At 35.4% G+C, this 15,973-nt stretch overlaps 1 protein-coding gene and 1 pseudogene across 1 annotated transcript; one reads left to right on the top strand and one right to left on the bottom strand.

Moving 5' to 3' along the window:
- The first annotated feature begins 963 nt into the window (after window positions 1–963).
- On the top strand, window positions 964–1,907 carry LOC125916843 (olfactory receptor 52E4-like; annotated as a pseudogene).
- A 13,097-nt stretch (window positions 1,908–15,004) lies between these two features.
- LOC125916832 (olfactory receptor 52P1-like) lies at window positions 15,005–15,519 on the bottom strand. Its single transcript, XM_049623100.1, has one exon. It carries the CDS (start codon window positions 15,512–15,514, stop codon window positions 15,005–15,007), a length of 510 nt encoding a protein of 169 aa, XP_049479057.1. The 5' UTR covers window positions 15,515–15,519.
- Between the last annotated feature and the right edge of the window lie 454 nt (window positions 15,520–15,973).

The raw sequence follows: 15,973 nt of genomic DNA, 5'->3' as shown, positions 1-15,973 counted from the left end.
TATTTATTTTTTCTTGATATATTGACCTTGTTGGAACTTCCAGTAAAATATTAATATAATTGATGCCAGTCGATATGTTTGTCTTATTCCCAATCTTAGAAACAAATCTTTCTGTGTTTCACCATTCAGTATGATATTAGCTGCAGATTTTTCATATATTCCTTTCACTAAATTGAACCACTTTTAGTTTTTGCCTAATTTGCTTTGTTTCTTTTTTAAAGTATCATATATGGATGCTAAATTTAATTACTAGTTTTTACTTGTTTTAAAATTATCTTTTCTTTGAGTTGTTTATGTGGTGAATTTTTTACTGTAAAAGTAGAAAAATACTAATAATAAATTCACCAACCATAGCATAAAAGCACCATTTTATTAAAAGATATATATATATATATATATATATATATATATATACACAAACACAGTCTCATTAAAGCAAATAAAGTGAAAAGTAACACTTAACAAAGAAGGGACTATGACAGGTAAATAAGCCTTATATGTAGACATTCTTGATCCTCATATCCAAAGTTTCTTCCCATTCCAATTCCTCAACATATTGTAGTTTTTCACAATATATTGTAGTTTTCTCTTATGTTTCCACTCAACTAATCAAAGTAACTTGAAAATGTAATACAAGTTTTGCTTACTGGCAGCGTTTTCAGCTGGTACTAGTGAATATAGACGAGGATTTCACAAAAGAATGAGCTAAAGATGATCATGGATCACTACACCACACTACCACCAGAAAAGACTGTTTCTAACTTCCACAGTTCCCATGGAATATTAAGTGGGATAGTCAATAATTTGAATTTAATAGTCAATTGTCCTCAAATGACTTTCCATTATGATTTTTAGTGTCTAATTGGTATGCTACTATATATAGTGATATCCAAACACCATATATTGCCTTATGTCTCCCCAGAAATACTGAAGAAGAGCATAGAATATTTTCCAATAGTTCTCAGCAGTATGTCCTCTGTCAATGACACTGCTTCAAATCCCTCTGCCTTCCTTCTGCTGGGTATACCTGGTCTGGAAGCTTTCCATATCTGGATTGGTTTCCCTTTCTTTGTTGTTTATCTGATAGCACTTGTGGGAAATGTCACAATCCTGGTTGTGATCAAGACTGAGCAGAGTCTTCATCAACCTATGTTCTATTTTTTGGCTCTTCTCTCCTTTATTGATCTAGGCCTCTCCACTTCTACCATTCCCAAGATGCTCTCTATCTTCTGGTTCAACTTCAGGGAGATAAAATTTGAAGGCTGCCTCATCCAAATGTTCTTTATCCATACCTACACTGGCATGGAATCCGTTGTACTGCTGGCATGGCAACTGACAGCTTTGTTGCCATCTGTTATCCACTGACATATACCACTATTCTCACCAACAGAGTGGTAGCCATCATGGCCTCTGTTGTAGTGGGGAGGCCAGTCCTTCTTGTCATCCCTTTCTGCCCTCTTCTCAAATGATTGCCTTTTTGTGGATACTACATTATTCCTCACACCTACTGTGAACACATGGGAATCGTGCATCTTTCCTGTGCTAACATAAGGGTCAACATCATCTATGGCTTATATACCATTGCTGCCCTGATTTTTGATTTGATCCTTATTGCCCTCTCCTATGTTCAGATCCTACGAGCTGTCTTCCACCTTCCTTCCAGGGATGCCAGACTCAAAGCACTCAGCACATGTGGCTCCCATGTCTGTGTCGTTTTAGCATTTTACACACCAGCATTTTTCTCTTTTATGACTCACTGATTTGGTAGTAATATTCCTTGCTACATCCACATCCTCCTGGCCAATCTGTATGTGGTTGTTCCCCCTTGTTTAAATCCAGTCATTTATGGAATCAGGACAAAGCAAATTCAGGACCGAGTTGTGAAAATATTTGTAAATAAAGAATGACCCAAATGTATTAAAAAATTAATAAATTCTTCTAGGCTAACCTTAAACTTGTACATCTCTCAGGGTGTCCCAAATTGGGATTATGTAAAGGTCATTCAGACATTACTTCAGCCTTTATTATAGTCTCTTAAACTCACACTCATTGGTGCCTTTATGTAATTTCCATTTTTTCAATAGATTATATACTACTGTTTCTCACTGAAGGTGAGAGAAGATTGTGGGGCCTTGTAAAAGATGTAATCAAATTCTTGAATGAATGTGGACATTCCAGCAGTAAAATTTATGTACAGATTTGATAAAAAAGAAGATTTTGGTGGTATAAAATTTTTCAGGTTTTGGAAATATTCATGCATCAATATTTTAGAATATGTCCTTCAACTACCTATTTGCCAATGTTACTTTCATCTTGGAGCTATTTCTTAATTTCACTCAGAGGGTTATTGCAATGTGCATGCTAATTATCACTCAATTTATCTTCTTAAAGAGTTGAACCCATTCTATATTGCCATCTCTAAAATGATACCAAAGGCAGAGGAAAACATTCATGAAAATAAAATTAGTTATCAAATTCCTTCATAAATGCAGCTATAAAAAGTATTAACAAAATTATGCAAATTGAGTTTAATGATATATAACATTATCCTGTATCATGACCAAGAAGCACTTATCTTACAAATTCAGGGGAAATTTTTGCATTTAAAAATCAATTAATGTTTCCCCCCATAATTTCAGACAAAAGTAACTACATGTGATGTTAATAAATGCATAAAAAACATTTGACAAAATCCATCATGAATTCTTGATAAAAATTTCAGAAAACTAGAAAGAGAAAGCAACTTACAAATAGGATAAAGGAAGCCTATGAAATTTGATAGATTACATCACAGTGAAGAAAGACTGAATATTTTTTCTCTGTTATAAAAAAATACAAGGCTGTCTGTTCTTATAATGTCTATTTGCTTTTGTACTGGGGATTCTAGCCAATGCATTAAGGTAAGTAAAAGGAAATAAAAATCATTGATATTAGGAAGAAATTACCTGATGATCTGGTTTTTTCTATGTAGGAAAATCTTATGTAACATACTAAACCTACTAGATCTAATATGTGAGTTTATCGAGTTCAGAGGATACAAGTTTACTATACAAACAGTTAAATTTCTTATTTTAATGGAATTCTATTAGAAAGTTAAATAAAAATATTGCTTGCCATAGCCTAAAAAGAGAATATTTAGGGACACATTTGATTAAAAAAGAAAAGTAAGACCTGAAGAGAGATAACTAAAAAGTATTGCTAAGATAAACTGATGAAGGCATATATAAAAGGAGACATATATAATCATCATATATCCAAGTCTTGATATTGTGAATATTTCTATTCTCTCCAAGTTGATATATAGATTTAACCACATTTCAATATAATTTCCAGCAGACTTTTTCTTATAGAAATTGAAAAGCTGATTCTAAAATCTATATAGAAATGTAAAGTAACTGAACAATGTTAACAAAATTGGAGGACTTAATAAAGACAGAATGCTAGTGGCATAAAGATATGAAAATTAATCAGTAAATTAGCATAGGAAGCCCCCAAATAGACCTGCACATATAGTCTTAGTTGATTTTCAACAAAATGATAAGGTAATTCAATACAAAATGGATAGATTTGGAACAATTAGATGATCATATACAAAAATATGCACCCCAAACTATACCTTACATCCCATACAAAAATAAAGTAAAAGTGGATCATAAATTTAAATGTAAAACTTAAAATTAAAAAAAACTTCTAGGACACATTATATTAAAGAATAATAATCAGATATACTTTTTAAATTATTGAACTGAATTTCATAAAATTTAAGAGTTTTTGTTTTTCCAAAATACAATTAAGAGAATACAAACACAGGTTACAGAGTTCAAGAAAATTTTGCAAATTAAATATGTGATAATCGACTTTCATTTAGTATACACAGAGTAGTTTCAAAATTAGATAAAGAAAACTAACCATTCAATAGAATTGGAAAAGATATTTTAGTGAATTTTTCATCAAAAGGTATATACATATTGAAAATCACTGCATAAAACATTCTCAGTATCATTAGTAATTAGGAAATCTACTTAAAATCTCAGTGACATACAACACACTATTATGATGTCCAAAAATTAAAGATACTGACAGAAAAATGTGTTGACTATATTTATGGGGACCTATTTCTGGCTCTATTCTGTTCCATTGACCTATGTATTTATTCTTTTACCAATACCATACTGTCTTAATTATTGTAGACTGATAATAAGTCTTCAGGTCAGGAAGTGTAACTTCTCCAACTTTGTTCTTTTCCTTCAATATTGCATTGGCTACTCTGGGGCTCTTGTTCCACTCATATAAACTATAAAATCAGTTTTCCAGTATACACGAGTAACTTCCTGGGATATTGATTGGGATTATAAGAAATCTATACATCAAGTTGGGAAGATCTAACATCTTGACAGTATGTCATCTGGTTCTGGACTTCTGTTTATTGTTTTCTTTTGTTTGTTTTGTTTTGTTTTGTTTTTGTTTGTTTGTGTTTTCTTTTACTGATTCAATCTCCTTGCTGCTAATAAGTGTTCATATTTTTTTATTTCTTGCTGCTTTAGTTTTGGTAGGATATATGTTTCTAAGAATTTATCCATTTATTCTTAGTTGTCTACTTTATTGGCATATAGTTGTCATAATATTCTCTTACAATCATTTGTATTTCTGTGGTGTTGGTTGTTATTTTGTCTCTTTAACTTGTGAGTTTCTTTATTTGATTTATGTCTTTTCTTTATAAGTCTGGCTAGGGATTTATCAATTTTATTGATATTTTCAAAGAAACAACTATTGGTTTCGTTGAAAAACAGTTCAATAATAGTAATGAAACGATTATTTTCTTAGTTCCTATGTCAATTTTTTCTGGTATAATCTTTATTATTTTCTTCATTTTGCTAGGTTTGTGTTATTTTGTTCTTCTTTTTCTAGCTCCTTTAGGTGTAAGGTTAGGCTGTTTATTTGATATTTTTCCTGCTTCTTGATGTATGCCTGTAGTGCTCTAAACTACCCTGTTAGAAATTTTTTGCTGTATCCCAAAGATTTTGGACCATTGTATTTTCATTTTTGTTTGTTCCTATGCACTTTTCTTATTTCCTCTTTGATTTCTTCATTCACTCATTCATTGTTTAGTAGCATATTGTTTAACTTTCATGTGTTTTGGCCTTTCCAGATTTTTCCTGGTGGTTATTTGCAGTTTCATTAACATTGTGGTCAGAAAAGATGAATGGTATTACTTTAATATTCTTGAATTTGTTGAGGCCTGTGTTGTGAGCTACTATGTGATCTATTCTGGAGAATTTTCCATGTTCACTTGAAAAGAATGTGTATTCTGCTGTTTTAGGATGGAATATTTTGAACATATCTGTTAAATACATCTGATCCAATGTGACATTCAAAGCCACTGGTTCCTTGTTGGTTTTCTGTTTGGATGATCTGTCCATCGATGTATATGGGATGTTAAAGTCCCCTACTGTTATTGTATCACTATCAATTATTTCCTTCATTAAAAATTTTTTTATTAGTTATTTTTTATTTTAGAGAGAGAGAGAGAGAGTTTGTATGAGAGCAGGGGAGAGGGGCGTAGGGAGAGAGTGAATCCCAAGCAGGATCCATGCCCAGAACAGAGCCCAGTGTGGGGCTTGATCCCACAGTCCTGGGATCATGGCCTGAGTCAAAATCAAGAGTCTGTCCGATGCTCAGCCGACTGAGCCACCAGGTGCCCCTTTATGTTTGCTTTCCTGTTAGGTGCATAAATATTTACAATTGTTTTTTGTTTTGTTTTTATTTTAAAGAGAAAGAGAGAGCTCGTGAATGGGAGGGGCAGAGGAGAGAGATTCTTAAGCAGGCTCCACCACACCCAGCACAGAGTCTGATGCAGGGGTTGATCTCACAATGGTGAGATCATGATCTGAGCTAAAATCAAGAGTGAAATGCTCAACCAACTGAGCCACTCAGGTGCCCCAATATTTATAATTGTTACATCTTCTTGTTGGATTGCCCCTAAATGATTGTATAGTGTCCTTCTTTGTCTCTTGTTACAATCTTCGTTTTAAAGTTTATTTTGTCTGAGATAAATATTGCTGACTTGGCTTTTTTTTCATATCAATTTGCATTATAAATGCTTTTCCATCTCCTCACTTGCAATCTGCATGTGTCTTTAGGTCTGAAATGAGTCTCTTGTAGGCAGCATATAGATGGGTCTTTTTTTTTTTTAAATCCATTCTGTCACCCTATGTCTTTTAATTGATGTTTTTAGTCTACTTACAATCAAACTAATTATTAATAGGTGTGTATTTATTGCCATTTTGCTGCCTGTTTTATGGTTGTTTTGTAACTCTTTTCTGCTACTTTCTTTCCTTGCTCTCTTCGCTCACAGTAAGTTGGTTTTCTTTAGTGATATATTTATATGGTTATATCTTTATTTTTTGCATATCTTTATTGATTTTTGATTTGTGGTTACCATTCAGTTTGTATATACCACCTTCCATATATAGCAGTCTATATTTAAGTTGATGGTAGCTTGGGTTTGAACCCATTCTTACTCCTCTCCTCCCCACCACTTTTTGGGAAAAAGTGTCACACTTTCCATCCTTTTATTTTGTGAGTCCCTTGATTGATTTTTATAGATATGCTTATTTTTACTGCTTTTGTGCTTCTTGCTTTTCTAACTCTTGCTTTTGGTCTTTCTACTCAAAGATTCTTCTTTAACATTTCTTGTAGGGGTGGTTTAGGGGTCATGAATTCCTTTAACTTTTTTTGTTCGAGAAACTCTTTATATCTCCTTCATGATAACCTTGTTGGATAGAGTATTCTTGGCTATAGATTTTTTCCTATTTATTTATTTTTTATTTTTTATTTTACAGAGAGAGACAAAGCAGCATGAGTTGGGGAGAGGGACAGAGAAAGAGAGAAAGAATATCTTATGCAGGCTCTATGCCCAGTGCAAAGCCCAATGCAGGGCTTGATCCCAAGACCCTGGAATCATGAGCTGAGCCAAAATCAAGAGTAGGACACTCGACTGACTGAGCCACCTAGGTGCTCCATTGATTGTAGATTTTTTTTTCTTTTCAGCATTTTGAATATGTTTTGCCACTCCCTTCTGGCCTGCAAAGTTTTTGCTGAAAAATCAGCTGAGAGCCTTATGGGTTTTCCCTTATATGTAACTGCTTTCTTTTCTCTTACTGCTTTTAAAATTCTCTCTTTATCAATACATTTTGCCATCTTAATTGCTATGTGTCTTGTTATAGACCTCTTTGGGTTGATTTTGTTTGGCAATTTCTGTGCATCCTGGATCTGGATTTCTGTTTCCGTCCCCAAATTCAGAATGTTTTAAGCTATTATTTCTTCAAGCAAATTTTCTGATCCCTTTTTTTTCTCTTCTCCTTCTAAGATTCCTATAATGCAAATATTATGACACTTGATGGTGTCACCAAGTTCTCTAAGTCTATTTTCATTTTGCATAATATTTTTTCCTCTCCCCTGCTCTGCTTGATTACTTTCCATTTCTCTGTCCTCCAGTTTGATTTGTTCTTCTGCTTTGTCAAATTTACTATTTATTCCATCTAGAGTATTTTTAATTTCATTTATTGTATTCTTCATCTCTGTTTGGTTCTTTCTTATTCCATTGTTAAGGGTCTCACTGATGTCTTCTACTCTTTTCTCAAGTCCAGTATCTTTATAATGATGACTTTTTTAAAGTTTATTTATTTATTTTTGAGAGCAAGAGAGAGAGAGAGAGAGAGCGAGCAAGGGAGGGGCAGAGAGAAGGAGAGACAGAATCCAAAGGAGGCTCTGCAACATCAGTGCACAGCCTGGTGCTGGGTTCAAACTCATGAACTGTAAGATCTTGACCTGAGCTGAAATCAAGAGTCAGACACTTAACTGACTGAGCCACCCAGGTGCCTCTATGATCATGACTTTATATATCTCTATCAGGCATATTACTTACCTCCATTTTGCTTAAGTCTTTTGCTATGATTTTGTCCTGTTCTTTGATATATACTCTTCTGTATCCTCATTTTGTTTAACTCTGTGTCTGTTTCTGTGTGTTGGAAAAGATAGCTATATCTCCTGCACTTGAAAGTAATGGCCTTATGAAGAAGTCCTGTAGTGCTTTGCTGTGCAGTGTCCTTTGTTCACTGGAAACTGGCACTTCATAGGTGTCTTTTATGTGTGATGTGTGTGCCCTACTGTTGTGGCTGGGCCACTTTTTCCTTCAGTCCAGTCATCTGAAATGGCTCTCTTTGCCTTTTGTGGGCAGTGTTTGGTCCCTGTGGTGTTAGTGGGCCAGTCTGGGGATACCGTGGGCTTTAGTTGACTCAGATCAGGCATTTTCCAGAGACGCAGTAGCACCAAAGGGTGTTTTTCCTGTGGTGTCCTGAGAAGCTTTTTTTGTTGGGCGGAGCCTGCAAATCAGACCAGTTGTCTCCTTTCAGCCCACTGCTGGGTCTCTATCTAACTGGTATATGAGGTTATCTCTCCTTTTCTCTAGGGCAGGACTCACTTAGGAATGGTGTTGACACTGTAGTGCTGCTTGCACACTGCCTGGTCTATGGCACCTCTTTGTGTGGGCTCTTGCCAATAGCATATTGGAAAAGGCAGATCTGCTGAAGTACAATGCAGCAGGGTGCCATGTGCCAGGGCACCTACATCACCCAGACTGAGGCAGGCTGTCCAGAGGGGTGGATTGGTGGAACCACAGTGTGTGTGTGAAGGGGTGGAGGGTGAGGCAGTGCTAGCAAGTTAGGTAGGGAGTCTACAGTTGACGCTGTGTTTACCCTGGGGAAGGGAAATGGTGTTTGCCAGTTGTCTTCCTGGAGGAGTTCCCTAGAGATTTCTATCCCTCCAGGACACATTTTGAGATTAGTAAATAACTCACTCCTAGGCGTCTTTCAAACTGCTGCTTCTAGGTTGTTTGTTGTGCTGTCTCTTTAAGGGCAAGGACTCAGTGTCCTCTCCTTCCAGGCTCTCTCAGAGGCCAACACACTGTTTGTTTGTTTGTTTGTTTGTTTTTTAATTCCAGGTTTTAAGTCCTTCTGGTTGTAGGAACTTGGTGTTATGGTAATGTTATGGTGATTTGTCTTCTTCATGTGGGCCCCCTGTTGTGAGGGTTTGATTCTTTCCCCTCTATATGCCTGCAGCATCCCTCACTCTTGTGGACAGTCCCAAAAGTCTATTAGTTCCAACTGCATTGCCTTTCTACCCTTTTAGGTGTGGTCTCTTCTTTATATTTAGTTGTGGAGTTTCTTCTGCCAGTCTTCAGGTCATTTTCTGGGGTATTACCACTGATATAAGAGTTATCTAGTTGTATCTGTGGGATGAGGTGAGCCCAGGGTCCTCCTACTCTGCCATCTTTCCAAGAAGTCTGGGAAGTAATTGACTTTTGTATATTAACCTTGTATCCTGCAACCTTGCTTATTACTGCTATGTAATTTTACCTGTGATAATTGCATCATACGTCCACAGACAGTTTTATACACAAACATTCAGAGTTGCTTTATTCACGATGTCCAAAAACTGGAGCCAACTCAAATATTTATCAATTATGACTTGATGGAAAAACTCAGGTATATCCACATACTATAATACCATTCAGAATTATAAAGGAATAAGTTGATGATACATACCACATGTGGATAAATCTTAAAATAATATGCTTAGTGAAAAAAGAATATACCAGAAGAAAATAGACATAGTGTATAATTACATCTATATAAAATTTGAAATCAAAACAAACAAACAAAAAACAACCAAAACAAAACAAAAAAACCCAAACTAATCTACAGATGAACTACTATTGCTTGGGAAAGCAGGGTGGATTTCAGGACAAGACAATAAGTGTGTATTTCATAGTCACATGAAGAAATTTAATAAAAGGTATGTTTATTATCTTGGGAATTCTTTCACAGTTGAATACATATGGAAAAATATACTAAATTGTATATTTTAAATGTATTCACACTACTGTATATCAGAAAGGAATAAATTTGTAAAAGCATATGAAAAACATCCTCAGTGACTGCCATTCTTACTCATAATATAAGGCAAAGACATTAGTATTACCTGGGTGTTCTACATGTGGGGTTGAAATATCCTTGAACTTTTTCTTCTACTATTTCTCCTTTCCATTCTCCATATGACTCTCAAACTATATTCACTTCCTCATTTTTTTTAGATTTAAAAGACAGTGAAAAATGTAGTGCTTTTTTCTTCCAATTTCCTCTTATCAGAGTTTGCCCTGTTAAATCTCCTGTTGTTTTCAAATACTTTCTTACATACCATCTACTAAATGATGTTTTCTTGATAACCCTAAATAGAAATATACCTTCCACCACATAAAAAATAACCTCTCAGTCTGCTATCTTTATTTTTTTCCATAGCATTTATCTCTGTTTTACTATATTTATGCTTAAAATTTTGTATTGATAATACAGGCCAGTCTTGCCAAAATGCAATGAGTCCACTATAGCCAATTTCTCCAACAGATTAAAACTAAAATCTGAACAAAATACAAAACAGTTGCCACAGATTTCTATAAAGTTAGCAAATCAATCAAGTCAAAACAGGAGGTAAATTTTGAAGAAGCAACTTGTATCATGTAGGTTCTCAAGAAAATTTTTCCCCTATGTATTTCCTTCCATTGATTAGAAAGCAAGTATCCAACAGAGAGACAATAGATTGTACAGGGAGCAAAAATGCAAGATATACCTCATTGTTTTCTAGATAGAGAATCAGGAGAAATGTGTCTGTGAGCTGGAGACAAAGAGGAGGATCCTCCTATTTCTTCTTTGTTTTTCTACTAGATCTGACTGAAAGTTATATCTCAGTCACAGAATAATACAAACAGCTAAAACCCCAAGAGAAGGTTTATCTTTCTGGCCAGAAAGAAATAAAAAAAGAAAGAGAAATAAGGAAAATAAAGAAATAAGGAAATAAAGAAAAAAAGAAGGAGGGAGAGAGGAAGGAAGAGATGGATAGAAAAAGGGAAAGAAAGAAGGAAGAAAGGAAGGGAGAAAGGAAGGGGGAAGGGAAGAAAAGAGAAGGCTAATATTTGAGAATGTGTGTGAAATTCTTATTGTTATCCTTTGTTTTCTGTCTTCTTTCTTTCTTTCTTTCTTTCTTTCTCCCTTCCTTTCCTACTTCCTCAAGGGCGGTACCCAGTTTGATGATATGGTGATACATACCGCTAAATTCTACCAGAAAGGCTGTCTTTCTGGTCATGGAGATGTGAGAGGTGACTCCTGACAACTACAGAATGTGAAAATAATCCTGGAGAAGAGAGAGCTGAATAAGTAGCTCCTTAAATTCTGTATATGAACTGACACCAACTATGAGCTTACTCCTGAGCTGCACATGCATAGGACAGATCCAACAAAACACAGTAAAGGCACTGAGAACTCAATTACTATATAAACCATCTCCAAATGTCAGGATGAGGGACAAAAGCATCCATTAGAACCATCACAGGAAGCAAGATAGGACTTGCAGTCTGAACATAACCAAATTGATTTCCCGGAAAAGATAAAATCAACCTTATACAAAGGATTTTAACAAGATCTATATTCAAAATGTTCATGATAAAAAATTTTTTAAATATTAAACATATGAAAAACCAGAAAACATGTGACTATCAAGGGAAGGAATGATCCACAGATTCCAATCCCAATATCAGTCAGACGTTGGAACTGTCATACAAAAACTCTAAAGCAGTTATGACAATTATTCTTTATGAAGGTAAACACTGTTGAAGTATGTGAAAGAGAGGTCGTACACAGAGATAACAAAGTATAAAAAAAGAACAATGTCATCATTTTATAAGTAAAGGTCTTAAATCTGAAATTCATCAGATTAGCTCAATAGCAGAATGAAGAAGAAAGTGTAAACTCGATTAAGAAAATGATTCAATCTGGAGAATAGAGAAAAAATATTAAAATCATGAACAGAGCTTCAAGGATGTAGAACACATAAAAATCTCTAATATTCATGTCACTGGTGTCCCAGAAGGAGGAAAAAAAATATTGGGCAGAGAAATATATTTAGTGAAACAATAGGAAATTATTTTTAAACTTGGTATAAGGTATAAATTCATAGATTTTTAAAACTTCTTGATCCCTAAACAAGTAAACTTAAAGAACAGCATACATATAGAAAGAACATATTGAATTGGTAAAAATCAAAGATAAAGAAAATTTATTGCAAAGAGCCAGAAAAATAAGTCATTATGTGAAGATGAACAATTTGAATGAGTGTAATTTCTCATAAGGAAGCTTAAAGTCCGGAAGACAGTGGAACAGTATTTTTAAGCGCTAAAATTTATTTAAAAAAAACAGTTAACTCAAAATTCAATACACAGAGAAAATATATTTCAGGAATGCAGATGAAATAAAGGCTTTGCCAGCTGAGGAAAATCTGAGAGAATCCATCACCAGCAGCCAGTCTCAAAATGAAATTCTAAAATGACTTATGGTTGAAGAGAGGTTATACAAATTTGAAAATTAGGAGATCAGTAGTAAAGGGAGAGCAACAGAAATTATAATTATATGGTTAAATATGAAACTCACTTGCTCCAGTTGTTTAAGATAACTTTTACATAGCCTTTGTGGGGTTTCCATGCATGCAGATGTACATTTGACAACTGCAACATGTAGGGAAGTACAGGATCCCATAAAAGTAAGGTTCTTTTACATTTCACTTGAAGTGGTAAAATATCAACTCTAAGTCAATTGTGAAAGGTTAGGTATGTATGTCACAATCTGTATATCAGTGGTTCTCAGTCCTATTTGCTCCCAGTCAGACATTTGGTAATTTCTAGAGATACCATTAGTTGTTAGCAGTATCTAGCAGCCATAGACCAGAGAAGGTGCTAAACATCCTGCAGTGCACAGGACAAACTTTCCATCAAATTATTATCTGGCTGAAAATAGTAACAGTGTCACAGTTGGAAAACTGTAATCTAGAGCAATCCCTAAAAAATAAAATAAAATAAAATAGATTATAGCCAAAAACCAATAGATAAATTAAAACTCAATACTAAAACTATTTAAATCCAAAAGTAAGCAGTGGGGGAAGGGGATGAATAAGAACAACAAACAGATCAGACTTATGGGAAACACATACAAAAATGGTAAACTTAAGCTCAACCATATCAGTAATCACATTAAATGGTACTGGTCTAAACACACCAATTTAAGACAGAGATAGTGAAATCGGATAAAAGAACAAGATCCAACTGTATTTGTGTACAAAAAACTCCTTTAAATATAAATACATAGATAGGTTAAATTAAAAAGTTGGAAAATACATGCCATGCAGACAGTATGTAAAAGAGGCGGAAGTGGCTATATTAATATAAGACAAAGAATTCAGAATAAGAGATACTGTCAAGGATAAAGACGGATATTATATCAAGATAAAAGAAGATAAATGCATATGCACTTAAGTGCAGAGTTCAAATTACATGAAGAAAATTGATGAAATGAAAGAAAATATTGTCAAATCCACTACTGTATTTGGAAAATTTAAGATTCCTCTTTCAGTATCCATCAGCAATCAAAAGGTGTGGGATACAACCAGAAGTAGATTAGACTAAAATTTGTAACATTAAATATTACTAGAAAAGTCCCCCTTATAATCAGTATACATTAATTACTTTCATTTACCATCTTTACTTATTGCCTATCAGCTTCACTAAGGGAAATAATTTGGCTTCTTTTGTTTACTGTCATGTCTTCTATGCCCATATAAGTGTTGGGCACATTACAGATACTTACTAGATACTTACTGAGTGGATAGATGAATGCAAAATCAGTCACCATTTTATTTTATTTGCTCATTTCAGGAATAACAGTTCTAATTCTTTGAAATTTTCCACAAGTTTGAAAGATACACAGTGTTTGCACTAGCAGTGGGAATGACTCACTTTGCAATCCATATCAATTCTCAAGGGAGTTCCTAACATGCACCCTTCTCATAAGTTGCAAGCTGAAAGCTCTATGGCCTACCCAACATTTTTCTCTTCTGCCCATCTCTCACCAACTTTCCCTATGGTTACAGTGAGAGGACAAATCAACCCAATGCAGACTGCCATCTGGATTATCTAGTTGAAAATTCCCCCATTAAAAAAGATAAAAAGGGGGGCGCCTGGGTGGCTCAGTTGGTTGAGCGTCCGACTTCGGCTCAGGTCATGATCTCACGGTCCGTGAGTTAGAGCCCCGCGTCGGGCTCTGTGCTGACAGCTCGGAGCCTGGAGCCTGCTTCCGATTCTGTGTCTCCCTCTCTCTCTGACCCTCCCCCATTCATGCTCTGTCTCTCTCTGTCTCAAAAATAAATAAACTTTAAAAAAAAAAATTAAAAAAAAAAAAAGATAAAAAGGGGCATCTGGGTGGCTCAGTCAGTTAAGCGTCAGACTTTGGCTTGGGTCATTCTCATGGTTCTTGAGTCCGAGCCCTGCGTCAGGCTCTGTGCTGACAGCTCAGAGCCTAGAGCCCGCTTAGAATTCTGTGTCTCCCTCTCTCTGCCCTTCCCCAGTTCATGCTCTGTCTCTCTCTTCTTCAAAAATAAATAAACATTAAAAAAAAAGCCACAGTCAGATTGATGTTCTTATTTGGTTAATCTTATAAAATAAACTAATAAACATGTTTCATAAAGACACTGAGAAAACAAACACATAACACAAGAAGAATTATTTCACAGACTGAAATAATATCTTTATTAGGTGCTACAATATACTAGAAACAGTACTAAACACTTTGTAACCATTAACTTATGACATAGGTATTGCTGTATCTGTTTTACATATGCATGTTAGTTAAATATAACTTCCACTTATGGAAATAGTAAGTAAGAATTAAGATTCTAATACTTGGTCTTGCTGAAGCTAGAATCCAAGAAATTTATACCACAGAATTACAGGAGGATGGGAATAAGTGGAAAAATAAGACCCAGAATTCTCAGCTGATTTTAGTCATGAATAATTGTTGAACACATTCTCGGATGTGTCTGGTCCTTACTCCATAGATGATAGGGTTCAGCATAGGTGGTACAACAAGTACATGTTGGCCAGCAGGATGTGGGTGTGGCGTGGTATATGCTTACTAAAACGGTGGGTGAGGAAGGAAAAAAGAGCAGGGATGTAGAAGGTGAGGATGACACACACATGGGACCCACAAGTGCTGAGGGTCTTCAACCTGGCATCATTAGAAGGGAGATTAAATACAGTACGAAGTATCTGTACATAGGACAGAGAGATGCATGTCACATCAGTCCCAACAATTAAGACAATGACTGCCAAACTATAAAGACTATTGATGGAAATGTCAGCACAAGCCAATTTCACCACAGCCATGTGCTCACAGTATGTGTGGGGGACTACATTGGACTGGCAATATGGCCTTCTCCTTACCAGAAATGGATGTGGTGTCATTAGTACTAACCCACGTAGAAGTGCCACTATGCCAACTTGAGCCACCACAGTATTTGTAAGAATGGATGTGTGTCTCAGCGGATTGCAGATTGCCACATACCGGTCAAATGCCATGGCCACAAGAAATTTCAAACCTAGAAAACATTTTGTTCAGTTGCATGCACCAGTAAGCCCAAAAATATTACGTTTAATTAATTCTGTTCTTGTTTATAAATAGTCTCCATCTTAAATTCCCTAAGTGCTGCCTTTCCTTTAGTCACCTTACCCTCTATGGGAGACCCTGTAGATGCCCCTACAATTTAGCCATGGAAGTAAAGACTGGCATGGCAGGAGACCTTCCTGATGCTGCGTCTGTGCTATGGTTGGAGTCCATTTGTTGCTCACTATCCTTGTCATATAAGCTAGTAAGTATTTTTTATTCTTCTGTTTTTCTCTCGAGTAGAAATGCCTGTCTCACGTAGTCCTATTTCTTCATCTGGCTGGGTTTTGCCTGGGGTTGCACTCATCTTGCAGACGCCTACAAGACAAACCAGCTGCCTGCTGCTTCTTGCTCTGGAGCCATAGGTTTTAGGA

This window comes from Panthera uncia, chromosome D1 (assembly GCF_023721935.1).
Source record: "Panthera uncia isolate 11264 chromosome D1, Puncia_PCG_1.0, whole genome shotgun sequence".
Taxonomy (NCBI): domain Eukaryota; kingdom Metazoa; phylum Chordata; class Mammalia; order Carnivora; family Felidae; genus Panthera; species Panthera uncia.
This window is presented reverse-complemented; position numbering and strand designations above follow the sequence as displayed.